Source organism: Canis lupus, chromosome 8 (genome assembly GCF_048164855.1).
Source record: "Canis lupus baileyi chromosome 8, mCanLup2.hap1, whole genome shotgun sequence".
Taxonomy (NCBI): domain Eukaryota; kingdom Metazoa; phylum Chordata; class Mammalia; order Carnivora; family Canidae; genus Canis; species Canis lupus.
In genome coordinates this window covers 69,937,952-69,952,147 of record NC_132845.1, presented here as the reverse complement: position 1 = coordinate 69,952,147, position 14,196 = coordinate 69,937,952, and the positions used below count along the sequence as shown (strand labels likewise).

The following is a 14,196-nucleotide window of genomic DNA, read 5'->3' as shown; positions in this document are numbered from 1 at the left end:
AGGGCCTGGTTGACCTCTCTCCTTGCCTGGTTCACCTGGGGCTGAAACAGGGGAGGGCACTTACACGGCCTGGGTAGCTCTGCAGGAACTTGATCTTCTCGAAGAGTTTGATGTTGTCTGCACGCAGGCTGTCCAGCTCACTCTGCAGGGCTTGGATGGTGTGCTGCGCCAGGCGGTTCTCCTGGGGGCAGGTGGGCAGGTGGGCAGGAGTACGGGTAGGGCCCGCGGTGGAAGGGGTAGGGGGAGAGGCTGCCAGGCTGGCACAGGTACTACTCGTCTACCTGGAACCCTTCTTTGCCTGTGCCCATCTCCCTGACCTTCCAGACGTTGGCAAATCCCCCTCTCCTCCTGTGACCGCACCCCAAGCAGAAGACAGATTTGGGGTGAGGTTCCTTCATGTTTTGTTTATGGTATCATCAACCTTTGGAAAAACTACTGAGATGGAATTCATATAACAAACATCACTGTCTTTAGGTATACGATTCACTTTTTTAAAGTATGTTCACAGTGTTACGAAACCATCCCCACGATCTCATTCCACAGTATCTTTATCATCCCAAAAGGAAACCCCAAACCCATCCATCCTTCCCTCTTCCTCTACCCCCTGGCAACCACTAATCTTTCTGTCTCTTTTGATTTGCCTATTCTGGAGATTTCATGTAAATGGAATCAGACGCTCTGCGGTTTTAATGTTTGCCAATCCAGGAACAAAGTAAAGGGGACCTCATTTTTCAGCTTATCCAAATGCTTAAGTGGATGTTTTCTTCATACTGTTAAAAAAATTCAATCAGGGTGCCTGGGTAGCTCAGTCAGTTACGTGTCTGCCTTTGGCTCAGGTCATGATCCCAGGGTCCTGGGATCGAGCCCTACATTGGGCTTCCTGCTCAAAGGAGTCTGCTTCTCCCTTTGCCCCTCTACCCCTGCGTGTGCTCTCTCTCTCTCTCAAATAAATAAAATCTTAAAAAAAAAATTCAAACAGGACTAAAAATTACACGGTAGTAGGGCAGTTCCTCAAAAAATGAAGCACAGAATTACCAAATGATCTAGAAATTCCATTTCTGGGTATCTACTTGAAAGAACTGAAAGCAGGGGGGCTCCTGGGTGGCTCAGTCGGTTAAGCATCTGCATTTGGCTCAGGTCAAGATCTCCGGGTCCTGGGATCGAGTCTTGTATCAGGCTCCCTGCTCAGTGGGGAGTCTGTTTCTCCCTTTCCCTCTGCTCTCCCCCCTTCTCTCTCTCTCAAATGAATAAATAAAATGTTTTTAAAAAATTGAGAGCAGAGGCTTGGAAAAATATTTGTACACCCATGTTCATGGCAGCATGATTCACAGGAGCCAAAAGATGGGAATAAAACAAGGGTCCTTTGATGGATGCACAGATAAGCAAAAAACAAAAACAAAACAAAAAAAGCAACCTTGGTGTGTAGCACAACAGAATATTGCTCAGCCTTAAAAAGGAAGGACATTCCGACATCTCCTACAATGCAGATGAACCTTGAGGACGTCATGCTCAGCAAAATAAGTCAGTTATGGAAAGACAAATGCTGTATGATTCCACTTACATGAGGTCCCTGGGGCAGTCAAATCACAGAGACAGAGAGTAGAAGGGGGGTTAACCAGGAACAGGTAGCGGGAAGGAATGTGGAGTTCGCATTTAATGGGAACAGAGTTTCAGTTTGGGGAGATGAAAAAAGCTCTGGACACGGATGGTGGGGAGGTCTGTACAACATGAATATACTTCATGCTCCTGACCTGTACCCTTAAAAATGGTTAAGATGGTAAATTTTTTTTAAGACAGTAAATTTTACGTTGCGTTTACAATCTTTTAAAAGTCAGTGCCTGATTTTAAAAACCCCTAGATTTTTATTTTTATTTTATTTATTATTATTTTTTAAAGATTTTATTTATTTATTCATGAGAGACACACAGAGAGAGGCAGAGACATAGGCAGAGGGAGAAGCAGGCTCCCTGCAGGGAGCCCAATGCAAGACTGGATCCCGGGTCTCCAGGATCACGCCCTGGGCCGAAGGCAGGTGCCAAACCACTGAGCCACTCAGGGATCCCAAACCCCTAGATTTTTAAAGCAAAAGGTAGAATAGTATAAACTGCTTTTCTTCCCATTTAGTCTGAAGGCCTCCCTTATAAGGGCTGCCTAGCCTCCCGCTGGGCGGCTGTCCTAGTCCTTCAGGGGGGTGTGGGTGTTTCCAGTCCCTGCTGTGAGCGGAGCCATCTGCCCTGGAGCCCAGGTCACAGAAGGTCCCGCTGGACCAGCACCGGGCCTGGCCCGCCGCCAGCGCTCAGTGGGTTTGGAGAGGAAGAGTTGAGAAATTCCATCATCAGCTCAAGCAGTGACTCTCTGAGAAGGATGGAGACCTCCCTGGCTCCTGCTCGGGGCGTGGAGAGCTCAGGGAGGATCTGGGCTGGCTCTGGGGAATCTGCGAGGCACCTTTGCAGACCGCCCCTCCAGGAAGGCCCCCAACCGGGTGCTCTCTCAGTGCCCCAGAGCTCCTCAGCACTTCCAGATTGTTCCTCCTTACAGGGCTCAAAGACCTTTCTCTCTCCAACCTGCTCGTCTCTAGTCCTCCACTTGACTTAGATATTTTCTTCCTGGACGATGGTGACCACTCTCCAGTCTTCTTCCTGGGCCAGGTTCTGTCCTGAATTGGCTACCGAGTGACCCTTCTTATGCTCCATTCTGAATGTCACTCCCCTGCTTAAATCCTCGGGTTGCACCCCAGCCTGGCAGTAGAGCACTCCGTGTCTTATTCGGGCAGCCCTGGCCCAGCCTTTTGGACTTGTTGGTCCCCTATCTCTGCTCACCTAGTCTCCTCTACTTTGGGCGTCTGATTCTTCTTTCAAAGCCCAGCATGGCATAACCTCCTCCAGGAAGCCCTCCCTGACTGCCAGAACAAATCTAACCCCTCTGTGGTTTAATGGCCTGTGACATGTCTCTCTCTCCCAGGCCTGTGTGTCCCTACTGTGTCCCCCGGTCCCAGGGGTCTAAGGGAGGGAAGAATGTGACTCACAGCCTCCAGCTCCTGGTTCCGGGCACGGAAGCGCTCCCTCTGGCTGGAGATGATGGAGAGCAGCGAGTCTACCTGGCCCTCAGGGAGGGTGCCACTGGCCGGTGCCGAGGATCCTAGGAGGTAGGGGAGAGTAGCTTGGGGTGGTGGGTGGGGGTCCTCAGGTCAAGTAGCCCCAGCTCCGAGGGAGCTCTGGCCAAGTGCCAGAGGTAGAAGGCACAGGTATCTGAGCACAAGGTGCTGAGAGGCCACGGATGGGAAGAGGTGTCCAGGGGAATAGGGATCCTAGGAGGGCAGGGCCCAGGCAGGCTCCCTGCCCATACTGTCTCAGGGTCCCAGGCCCCCATTTCTCTATTCTTGGATCTGAGACTCCTGCATCTGTCAGACTAGGCCCCCCACTCCTGGGGAGCCAAAGGGACACTGGAAGTACTGGGAAGCTGTGAGAGCCCCCTTCCAGTGTCCGGGCCCAGCAGCAGCCCCCGGTTCTTCCTCCATACTGATACTAGAGGAGGCCACCTCCCCAGCAGTGCTGAGCCTCCCTGGGGAGCTGACCACCACCCACCAGCCATTGACAGGACAAGGGAGGCCAGGTTCCTAGGTGGGGGTGTCAAGCTGAGGCACAGAAAAGTAAGTGGGGGACCCAGCCCCCTCTTTTTGGTTGCTGCTGCACTGCTGGGGTGGGGGGCCCTGACCTTCTGGGAGGAAGGGGAGTGTTCTTTAGGGATCAGGACTCAGACTGGCACCTCTGCTCCTCCTTTCCCTGTTCCCGCCCTGCCATCCCTGCCTTGGAGACAGGCCGGCCCCTCCTTACCATAGAACAGGGCCGTGGCCTCCTTGATGGGTTCTGGGATCTTCTCCAGGCCGTGCTCAGCTGCACCCTGCAGGTGGGAGGAGGAGGTGGCTGCTCCGTATGTGCCACTGCATGCACTCTTTCAGGGTGCCAAGCAAATGGGGGGTGAGGAACAGGTGGGGTGGTCTGGTGGCGGGACTGGGCACACCAATGGCCACGAGAGGCCTGAAAGGAATGCCCCACATGGGCCACCAAAGGGAAGGCTGGCATTAGAAATGACAAATACCCACCATTTGCTTTGACATGGTTGGAACTGGAGGGTATTATGCTGAGTGAAGTAAGTCAATTAGAGAAGGACAAACATTATATGGTCTCATTCATTTGGGGAATATAAAAAATAGTGAAAGGGAATAACGGGGAAAGGAGAAAAAAATGAGTGGGAAATATCAGAAAGGGAGACAGAACACGAGAGACTCCTAACTCTGGGAAACGAACTAGGGGTGGTGGAAGGGGAGGTGGGCGGGGGGTGGGGGTGACTCGTTGGTGGGCACTGAAGGGGGCACTTGATGGGATGAGCACTGGGTGTTATTCTGTATGTTGGCAAATTGAACACCAATAAAAAATAAATTTATAAAAAAACCAAAAACAAAAACAAAGGGAAGGCTGGGTCTTGGGTTGACCCCAAGGCGGGAGCTTAGCGGTGGTGCTGTCACGGGGACACTCGACCCTGCTAGCCAGCTTGCCCCGTGGCCTGGGCCAGCCCCGCTGCTCTTTCAGAGCCCCATTTCTTCATCTAGAAAATGAGGTGGATGACAGAGCGACCTCAAGGGTGCTGTGGCCTCCAGCTTTCCCTGATCCCCGGGCCTCAGGTCCTCTAGCTGTGGGATGGGTGGGTAATCTTGCCTTGCTGTTGCCTGTGGCTCCATGGGCGGAGTTTCAAGCCGGTGCGGGGACACAGGGTGCCTTGTGCCAGCCCGAGGAAGCCTGTCCCCACGCCCGTGGCCTGGCCTCCCGACCCAGGCCTTTGTGGTAAAGTGTGCAGGCAACATTCAAAGGCTGCAGGGGACAGCCTGGCGGGCCTTTGGGGCAGGAGGACTGCAGGTGCCAGAGTTGCCGGCCAGTTAACCTGCGAAGTTGTATTTCACACAGCTCAAAGCTTGGGGCGGGGGGTGAGGGGGCCGCGTGGGGGGTGGCTCACCTCGGCGTCCGGCCGTTGGATGGACTGGATAGTGCTGAGGTCCTGCTCCAAGCGGGCGATCAGGTCCCTCTGCTCAGCTGCTGTGGCCATGGCCTCAGTGACGTGGACCTGTAGCTCTGCGCAGCGCCCTGTGCCAAAGGGAGACGAGGCCGTCAGAGGGAGCCTGGTGTGGCCGCCGGTGCCTTCCCACCTGCCTCTCCACCCGCAGCCTGTGCCACTGCCTGACATCGCTATTCGGCCGCAGAGCACTCTTGGCCCTAAGAACTCAGTAGGCTCCTGAAATTCTCTAGGAGGGGAAGGGGCGCAGGGCAGGGATTCAGGAGGAACAGGTCCACCTTGGCTCTGCCATGACCAGCAGGAGCCTGGCCAGCCCCTTGCCCTCTCTAGGATTCACGCTGCCTCTGTCAAGCCAGGCAGGGGGATGGAACCCAGCAAAGTCCAAGTTTCTTCCAGGGGCTGATGCCCTGGGGTAACGACCAGAAGGAGGCCTAGGGGTAGGAGTAGGGGAGAAGGAGGTGCAGGCAGGGGTGGGAGGGCCCCCTTTACATCCAGCAGGAGGAGTGAGGGGTCTCGCCTCTGGAGCTGACACCAGACTTGCTTGGCCTCTCCCCCAGGAGGCCCCAGCCCAGCAAGGGGGGTGGGGTGGCCCCTCCAGGAACCCCCTGACTCACAGTCTTTACCCTCCCCCACCCAAGTGGCAGGTGTCGTCCTTGCAACAAAAGCCACTCCAAAATAATTCTGTATGAAGACTTTCCTGTCCTTTTGTGGGATGGGAGATGTTGGGCAAGTCTCCCAGTCCAGGCCCTGGGGGGTGCCGTCAGCAGCCAGTAGCAGGGCAGACAGCAGGCACCTGGGAGCAGCCCCCCCGGGGGGGGGGGGGGGGGCGGCCTCATTTCTAGATGCTCAGGCCACAGGGAAGGTGGTGGAGGCGCTGTCCTGTGGGGGAGCCCGCACGGCCACCAGGGGGCACTGTGGCACCAGGAATGCCCAAGGCTGCAGGCGTCTGTCCCCCGCCTGGCAGCCTGCTGACCCGCCGGCCCGCTTGGCCTTGGCCGCGCTTAGCATCCTGGGCTAGGGTGGCGGGCAGCTGACCTCGCCCCCACCTGCTCCATCTCCTGGTGCCCACCTCACGCCAAGCTCTTTACACATGTCACGACCATCCAATCAGTCAGAAAAGGTGATCCCCATTTTACAGATGAAGAATGGAGCCTCTTGGTCTGGGACCAAACCCAGGGGTGTCCACGCCCTTCCCCACAGCAGGGTCCTCACTGGGTCAGGCCCCAAGGGGACCTCTTCCTTCAGACATTGATACCTGGCAGGTAGGTGGTGGTGGTGGAAGTAAGGGGTCCCTGGTGGGGTTCAGAGAAGTTGGTCCCAAGGGCAGGGCCAGGTCGCCGAGGGAGAATTGTGGGTGGCAGGGTTGGGGTGCAGCCTTCAGGCCGTGGGGACAGAAGGGACAGGTTGGAGGGGCAGGTACCTACGGTGGGGCGGGGGGGAGGGGCCTGGCCAGAGGGAGCCGTCATCCCCGGGGGGTGTGCACGGCGCCTGGTGCCGAGGGGACCAAGCACAGCCCGAGGGGTAGACCCAAGGCCAGCGGAGGATTCCTAGGGCTGTTTATCTGCTGTCTGCCTGCGGCCACTGCGGCGTGGTCTTGGTCAGGCCCCCAGGATAGGAAAACCCTGCAGCTCCTGGAGCCATTTGTGGGCTTGGGGGGAGTGGAGGGGGCGCCTGGCCCGTGGTCCCTGTGCACTTGTGCCCATGCCTGCTCCGTCGGGGTGGGCACGCGGTTCCCTGCCCGAGGGCCCTGACAGCAAAGCCTCCGCTCTGGGCTGCCCTGGTGAGCTGGCCTGGAGGGCCTGCCCCACATGCTGCTACAAATGCCCCCAGACACTGGGTTGGCCATCAAGGGGGGTCTCTGAGGGAGCAAAGCTGAGTGTCGGGAGCGGCCGTCCCTGAAGAGGGGGCTCTGGGCGGAACTGAGGGCTGGCCTGCGCTCCCAGCAGGCACGCAGGGAAGGGGCGGCCCAGGTGATGCCATACGCACGGCCGAAGGCAGGCCCCGGGGGTGCTGGGGATGCCAGAGGCTGCAGAGGCAGAAGCCAGGCTGGACCCTAGCAGTGAACTGTCGCTCCACGCTGTGGGGACGGGAAGGCCAGGCGACTGACCGTGTGGGCACCGCCAAAGGAAGGGGCCTTGATTACAGACCCTGCTCAGAGACACTGTCCTGGAGCCACGTAAGTCTTCAATGTGAGGGTCCCCTGGCTGCTACCCTCATGCTTTCCCCTGCCTCCTCTGCTGGGGGAAGGAACACCTGGATCAACGAGGTGGGGGGCACCTCTTCAGGAGGCCACTTGGTGTCAAGGGAGGTCCTGAGCTAGACTCCAGCAGAACTGGGCTTGAATTGTGGCCCTGGGTCAAGGCAGTAAAAGGTACTGGAGACAGCTGGGACCCCTTTGTGCTAGAGACTCCAGAAGGTGAGGCCTGTGCCTGGAGTTGGTTCCCCAAAAGGGAGTACGAGGTACTAGGGGAGCAGCAAAGGGATTGTGAGGAAGGGGCAGTGGGGCACATGGCCTAAAGCCAGAGATGCAGGCTGGGGGGTGCTCAGGCCCCGCTCCCTATCTGTTCCCTCCAATCCCCAGGCAGCCAACAGGAAGCCCAGGGATAGCTGCCGTGAGAGTGACTAGAACCTTCAGGAACGCTGACATTTTTAGGGGTGTCCCAGAAAAGACCCAGAGAGGAGATGGCAGGAAGCAGGGTGTCAAAGTGCCAAGTCGAATAGGCACAGCTGGTGAGTCAGGAGGGGTGGCCGGGGGCTCAAGGAAGGCTGAGCAAGGAGATGGAGGAAAGCCCCTGGTTGAGGTGGTGGTGGGATGGGGGGCAGCAGGGCTGTGGGGGAACCTGGGGACAAGCCCGCTCTGGACAGGTGGCAGATGGCGCAGCACAGTGGGCAGAACCTGGTGCCGGGTGGTGCTCAGGAGTAGGGCGCATGGATAGATTATGGTGTCTAAGAAGACGGAAAGGCCGGGGCAGAGGGAGAGTTGGGGGCGGGTGTAGGGCAGACGAACACCACTGGGCTAGAGAGAGGACCCCTCGCCTCTGCAAGGTGGCCCCCTTGAGATGGGCCAGTTCATAGGAACCTGTCCTTTGGGGAAGAATCTGGGGAAGCTTCCTGGGGAGTGCATTTCACTGAGGGGAGAAAGAAATTAAAGCATTGTCAAGGTCAAGACTTGAGCCTGGCTATGACTTCAGGTCAAGGCACGATTTCTGACTGTGGATCGACTGAACACAGACACTCATCGCAACTGGATGGCAGGCCTGGGGGTTTTGTGCTCACGGCTTTCCCGAGGGTGGGGGGCCCGCATTATTGAGTCAGCCTCCTGCACACCAGGTGGGAGCACTGGAGCTGCTCGTCATCCACCAGCTCTGCACCTGTCTGTCCCCGCAGGTGGCCAGAGAGGAGTGCTGAGAGCTCCTGTGCTGCAGGTGGCAGCCCCTCGCTCCTAGGCCGGGGGACCCCAGCCGGCGTCCACCCTCCCTCCTGCAGCATCGCCTCTTGTGCAACTTTCCACAAGCACACGAGCGTGTGTTCTGCATCTGAAACACATGCACACTCCTCTCGACTCTACATCCCCCCCCTGCAAATCTCCCTGAAGGAATCACCTGTTCTCAAGTGTGCACGTCCCTACACCTTTCCCACCTGACTTGGGTGCCCACTCTGCCCACTTCCTTGCCAACATGACCGATGACCTCGCACATCGCTGCATCCTTGGCCCTCATCTCACCGACCCGCCAGCACCTGGCTTCCAGGTCACCACAGCCTCTTGGGCCTCTTGCCCCTGCTGCTCACTCACTTTCCTTTGCTGCTCCTCCCTGCTAAGCTGGCAACGCTGCGGGACCCGGGGGCCGTCCCGAACCCCTTTTCTGTCCCTCACTCTGGCTACCATGCAGGCCACTGAAAACTGGTAACTTTCCAGCGTGTCCTCCAGGCCATTCCTCTCCCCAGGCTTCCAGTGTGGAGTCCAAACAGGTCCGAACTGGAGCCTGATGCCCACCCCTCAAACCTGCTTCACCCCAGCAGGACCCCCTTTGCACAGCCAGGGAGATGGTGTCCTCAGAGCTGGGGGAACAGAGGCCAGGCCACCGTTCAGTGGCTCAGCCCAAAGCCCATCCTTGTTCTTCTCTATCACTCCTTTCATCAAATCTGTCTCAAGTACTATTTTTTGCTCTACCCTCAAATCCAGAAGCCAATCACTTTTCACCACTGTGCCACCTGCTGCAAGTCATAGCCTCTGGTCCTTACGGCAACAGCCTCCTTGCTGATTTGCCTTCTTCCACCCTCAGCCCTACAGTCTAGTCACAAAGCAGCAGGCAGAGAGGGCCCTTCAAACAGATTAGACCACCCTCTGTCCAAACCCTCCAATGGACCCTACGTCCCCCAGAGGAACAGCCAAAACTCTACAACGGCCTATCAGGTCCCACCTCCTGCCCTGCCTCTCCCTCCTCTCTCTGACCTGTTGCCTCCCACGTTATTCTGGCGCCCAAGCACATTTGCACCACAGGACTTGCACTTACTGTTTCCCCTCTGCCTGGAATGTTCTTACCTCAGGCATTGGCATAGTTCATTCCCTCCCCATTGTCAAGACCCTGCTCACATGTTACCTTCTTCGTGAGGCCTACCCTGACCACCTGATTTAAAACTTTAACCCCTCGGGGCTCCTGGGTGGCTCAGTGGCTGAACATCTGCCTTTGGCTTAGGTTGTGATCCCGGGGTTCAGGGATCGAATCCTGAACTTCTCCCTCTGCCTATGTCTCTGCTTCTCTTCCTGTGTCTCTCATGAATAAATAATTAAAATCTTAAAAATAAAAATAAAAAATAAAACTTGAACCCCTCTGCTTGCTCTTCCAGTCCCCTTTACCTTGTTTTTATCCAGTAACATTTACCACTGCCTAAGGCCCTATTAATGCCTTTATTTATCAGGTCTACTGTCTTGTCTGTTCCCACCGAAAGGCAAACTTTGTCCCCTGTTATAACTACAGCCCCCAGATCAGTGGCACACTGTTACCCCTCTCTGCCCATCAGCTGACGGTCTGAGACCATTCCTCCCAGTGGAGAAGCACCCATTCCTTTAGGTGGAAGGTTGCAGAGGGTATTCCTGGGGCTCAGTCTCCCAGCTTGGGTGAGAGCCGGCTGGACACAGACGGCCAGGGCCTGGCATGGCCAGCTGGCCTGTGCTGGTCCCACCACCCAAGAACTGCGCAGGCCTCACCTGGCCCTGAATTGGGACTGCAGATTTGCTAGTGCAAAGCCCCAGGGCGACCCTGCACTTTGGTGTCCTCTCCCTGCCTCCTGCAAATGCTGTTTCCCATTTGAAGGCCTGGGCTGTGGCTGTGCACTGCTCTGCCTCCCCTGGGCTGTGAGTGCCGGACTCCCAGCCTGAAGCACATACATCTCCGGCACAGGGCCCTCCTCAGCCACTATCTGCGGACTAAGCCACCGAAGGAGCCCCACCACCCTAGACTCAGTGCTGCTGACATCTGGGGCCATGTCATTATTTGTTGGGTGTGGGGAGACTGTCCTAGGCCTTGTAGGGCATTTACCAGTGTCTCTGTCCTCTCCCCTCTAGATGCCAGTGGCATCACCCTGCTCAGCTGTGACGGCCCCAAATGCCTGCAGACACTGCCAACCGTCCTGAGGGGCAAAGTCACCCCAGTCTAGAACCACCATCCCAGAAACCCTACTTTCCTCAAACACAAGAGGCTTCTGGGTTCGGGGTTCCCAGGACGGGGATCAGCGTCTCCAGAGGCTTCGGTCCGATGGGACCTCCCAGAGGAAACCTCCTCTGTGGAAGGGCCACCAGAGGACTGGGGACTCGCCAGGGGACTGAGGGCCCGGGAGCTGCCTTCCTTCCTGCCTGTGGCCAAGGCCAGGGTGGGCGGCTTGGGCCCCACAGGAGCCGAGAGCCGAGTTTTTAGCGGAGGCTGGAGAGAGAGCTGCTGGGTGTGGGGGACTCTGCTGCCCCATCTGCGCGCCTGCGGAGCGTCCCAGGCACCCCCGGTGGTGACAGGCCACAGGCACCCCGAACCCTCGGGACTGCCTGCTCCCGGGAGGGCGCACCTCCTGCTCCTGTGCAAGGTGGGAGAGCTTGGACTGCAGGGACCGCCGCGGCCACCGTCAACTGCCATGGGTGACGCGTCCCGAGTGCCTGCCGTGGGCTTGGGTGCCACAGTGGACAGTCAACAGATGTCGCCGCACGGGCCCCCCGTTCGGCAGCGCTGCGAGTCTGGCATTATGATGTCCCCTTCACAGAGACAGAAATGGAAGCTCAAAGAAGCTAATGAATTCATTCATTCTCCCAGAAAGGGTTTCCCGAGCTTTGACTAGGACTTGCCCCCCGTCGCTCGCCGGCTGGTCGGAGGAGATGCTGGGGCTCAAGCATTGCCACTTGACCGCAGAGGAGGGTCCCGATGCCCCGCTGTGAGTCGAGTGGGTCCTCAAACCCCACTCCTCGGAGCCCCCCATTCCACTCTCCCAAACAGAGCAGCCTTGTACTGTCCACAAACCGATTTCTTAAAAAAAGACCAAAAACTGGCCCTTCCCCTCGACGTGCGGAGGGCCCCAGCTCCTCGGAAGAGGCAGTCCCTGCTGAATGCCCGGCCGGGACTGGCACGCGCCTCCCGCTTCCACCAACGCGGTGGGCCCGACGCAGATCAGGGTCTGATGACCAGAAGCACACCCCGCCCCCAGCATCGGAACAGGTCCCCCGAGCCCCTGGGGTTGTCTGCTCGGTCCCCACACCCCTGGCCCCTCACAGGAACCAAGGTCGTGCCCAAGTGGAGACCAGCAAGCTGCGTGCCCCCCAAAGCCGACACGCTAGGGCTGTGGAGGAGGCAGCAACGCACCTCAACCCCAGGCAGCCGCTCGGAGGCCCCTGGAAACACAGGCAGACGGGATCACAGCGGATGCCTCGCGCTCTCCGGTAATTACTGTTGACCCTTGAACAACACAGGTTTGAATCGCACGGGTCCACTTATAGGCGGATTTTTTTACAGTTCCATAGTGCAAATGTATCTTCTCTTCCTTACGATTTTCTTAATGACGTCTTTCCCTCTAGCTTATTTCATCGTAAGAATACAGTATATTATACGTATGAATAAAAATACAGGTGTTAAGCGACTATGTTATTGGTAAGGCTTTGGGTCAACAGTAGGCTATTAGCAGGTACATTTTGGGGGAGTTAAAAATTATATGCAGAGGTTCGACTGGGTCGGGGGTCGGCGCTGCTAACCCCCATGTTTTTCAAGGGTCAACTCCATGTATCATCAGGTGGCCTTTCCCTCTATAACACCAGTCGTATTTTCTCAAGGCATCAAACAAGGCTCGTCATTTTGTTCGGACCCACTTAACTATGGGGAGAGAGGGGGCCACACGCAGGGAGGCTGAGCACTCTGCCTGGAGTGGGGGCATCACCCAGTCGCAGTCAGAGCATGAAACCTCACCCCCTTCTCCGCCTCTGGAGCTGGCAGTTTACAGAAAGACTCAGGCCTACGAAACCATGTGTAACTATAGTTTTGCTTAATTAAATCTCACTTTAAAAGCACCGGGGGAGACTTTCTGGGTTAAAAGACTCTGTGCCAAGTGTTTTTAATTTTTTCTACATTTTATATTTTCATTTAGTTAACAGATCTTTAAAGGCGGGGTGGGGGGAGCATACCTAAACTAGCAATCAGAAAAGCAGCAGAACGTTAGCTGAAGCAGACACAGAACATCAGGCAGGCAGAGCTCTGTTGGCTTTATCCTAATTTCTCCCATCTGTGGGGGCAGACATTTGGGGACAGCTATAGCCACGCTCAGGTCCCTGAGTGATCATATGAGACTCAGGGCTGCTGGGAGCACTTGGCACTGGTGGGAGACTGTTCCCTGCTTGCGGGGGCTCCTCCCACTGGTGGGAGGATTGCTCACACTTCCGGATCCCACGTGGGAGCGGCACATTCTAAAACCCACAAATTAATGCACAACAAGCCAATCACCCTCACCACCCCCAGCACACATCAGTGAGGGTGGCGATTCTTTTCCAACCTGCTAGATTTCAAGATGAGAAACATCCTCACTCACAAGCACATGGACCACCTAGCAGCCAACTCTGCAGAACTCTCTGGCCTCCAGCCCTGAGCGTGGGCTGGAGACCCCTTCTCAGAAGCCCAATCCAGAAACCCATAGACATCGTTTCCTCCTCCCTCTTTCCACTCACTTGCTCACATTCCTGGGTGCCCCCAGCTTGTCCTTCACATCAGGTTATGGGGACAAAGTGAGAGACGCCCCCTCTCCTCCCCGTCCTGAAGCAGGCTAGGCCAGGCCTCTGGCTGGGTGTGGGCACCTGAACCCCACTCATCTGGGCTGCTACAATCAGCCTGGTGCCTCGCCTGGCACCGCCAGCCACCATTCCTGGTCCTCACCAGCCTGCGCCACAAGCGATGATGTCCTCATTTCACAGACAAGGAAGCGGATGCCGGGAAGGTCAGCATTTCAAGGCTATTCAGACAGTAAGGCCCACAGCAGCAAGCAGGGACATAGGCCCTGATGGAGACCCGGTGGAGAGCAGTGCCCAAAAACCAACCCCCCCAAATCCAGCCCAGCCACCTGCCTGGTGGCCCCTGGCATGGCAACTCTTGAGGTGCCTCTGGACCCAGAAATAAGGATTTGCTGCTCCTCCTCAGGCCGGGGCATTTTAAATAAAAACAACCCACGCATTCTTGTGTTTGTATAAAAGATATTTACTTCAATTATCACACCTAGGGTGCTAGTGAATAATAATAATACATGGTGTGAGTTTCATACAGTGATATTGCTTCTCCATATCATATAGGGACCGTTGTACAGTGCTGAGAACAAACATCGTATGGCTAACCAAGGACAGAAGGGACAACGCCAGGGGCCGACGGGTGCCTCCCCCACCCCCACGCCAGCTGGATCAACTTTTGACTCTTAATGTGGAAAACAAATAGCAAGAAAAAAAAATGTTATCAGAGATGGGTCACAGCAACACAACAGAGGCTTCTTGCAGCTATTTGTACAAAAATGACGCCTTTTTTTGTCGTTTTTTTGTATTTTTTGTTTTTGTTTTTTGTTTTTGGTCAATTGGGTCTCTGTGAGGATTAAAAAAAAAGTCTGTGATTGTATTAACAAACG

The 14,196-nt window shown here is 56.3% G+C and overlaps 1 protein-coding gene across 5 annotated transcripts in view; it reads right to left on the bottom strand.

Annotated features, from left to right (window-relative positions):
• CUX1 (cut like homeobox 1) overlaps positions 1-14,196 on the bottom strand; it is a 363,980-nt gene that overhangs the window by 4,398 nt on the left and 345,386 nt on the right. For all 5 annotated transcript variants that reach the window (XM_072837352.1, XM_072837353.1, XM_072837355.1 and 2 more), the window contains 4 exons: positions 5,011-5,138; positions 3,834-3,900; positions 3,026-3,138; positions 65-181 (listed from right to left, as the gene is read on the bottom strand). In XM_072837352.1, coding sequence (XP_072693453.1) covers positions 65-181; positions 3,026-3,138; positions 3,834-3,900; positions 5,011-5,138 — 425 coding nt within the window. The remainder of the gene's footprint in view (positions 1-64; positions 182-3,025; positions 3,139-3,833; positions 3,901-5,010; positions 5,139-14,196) is intronic.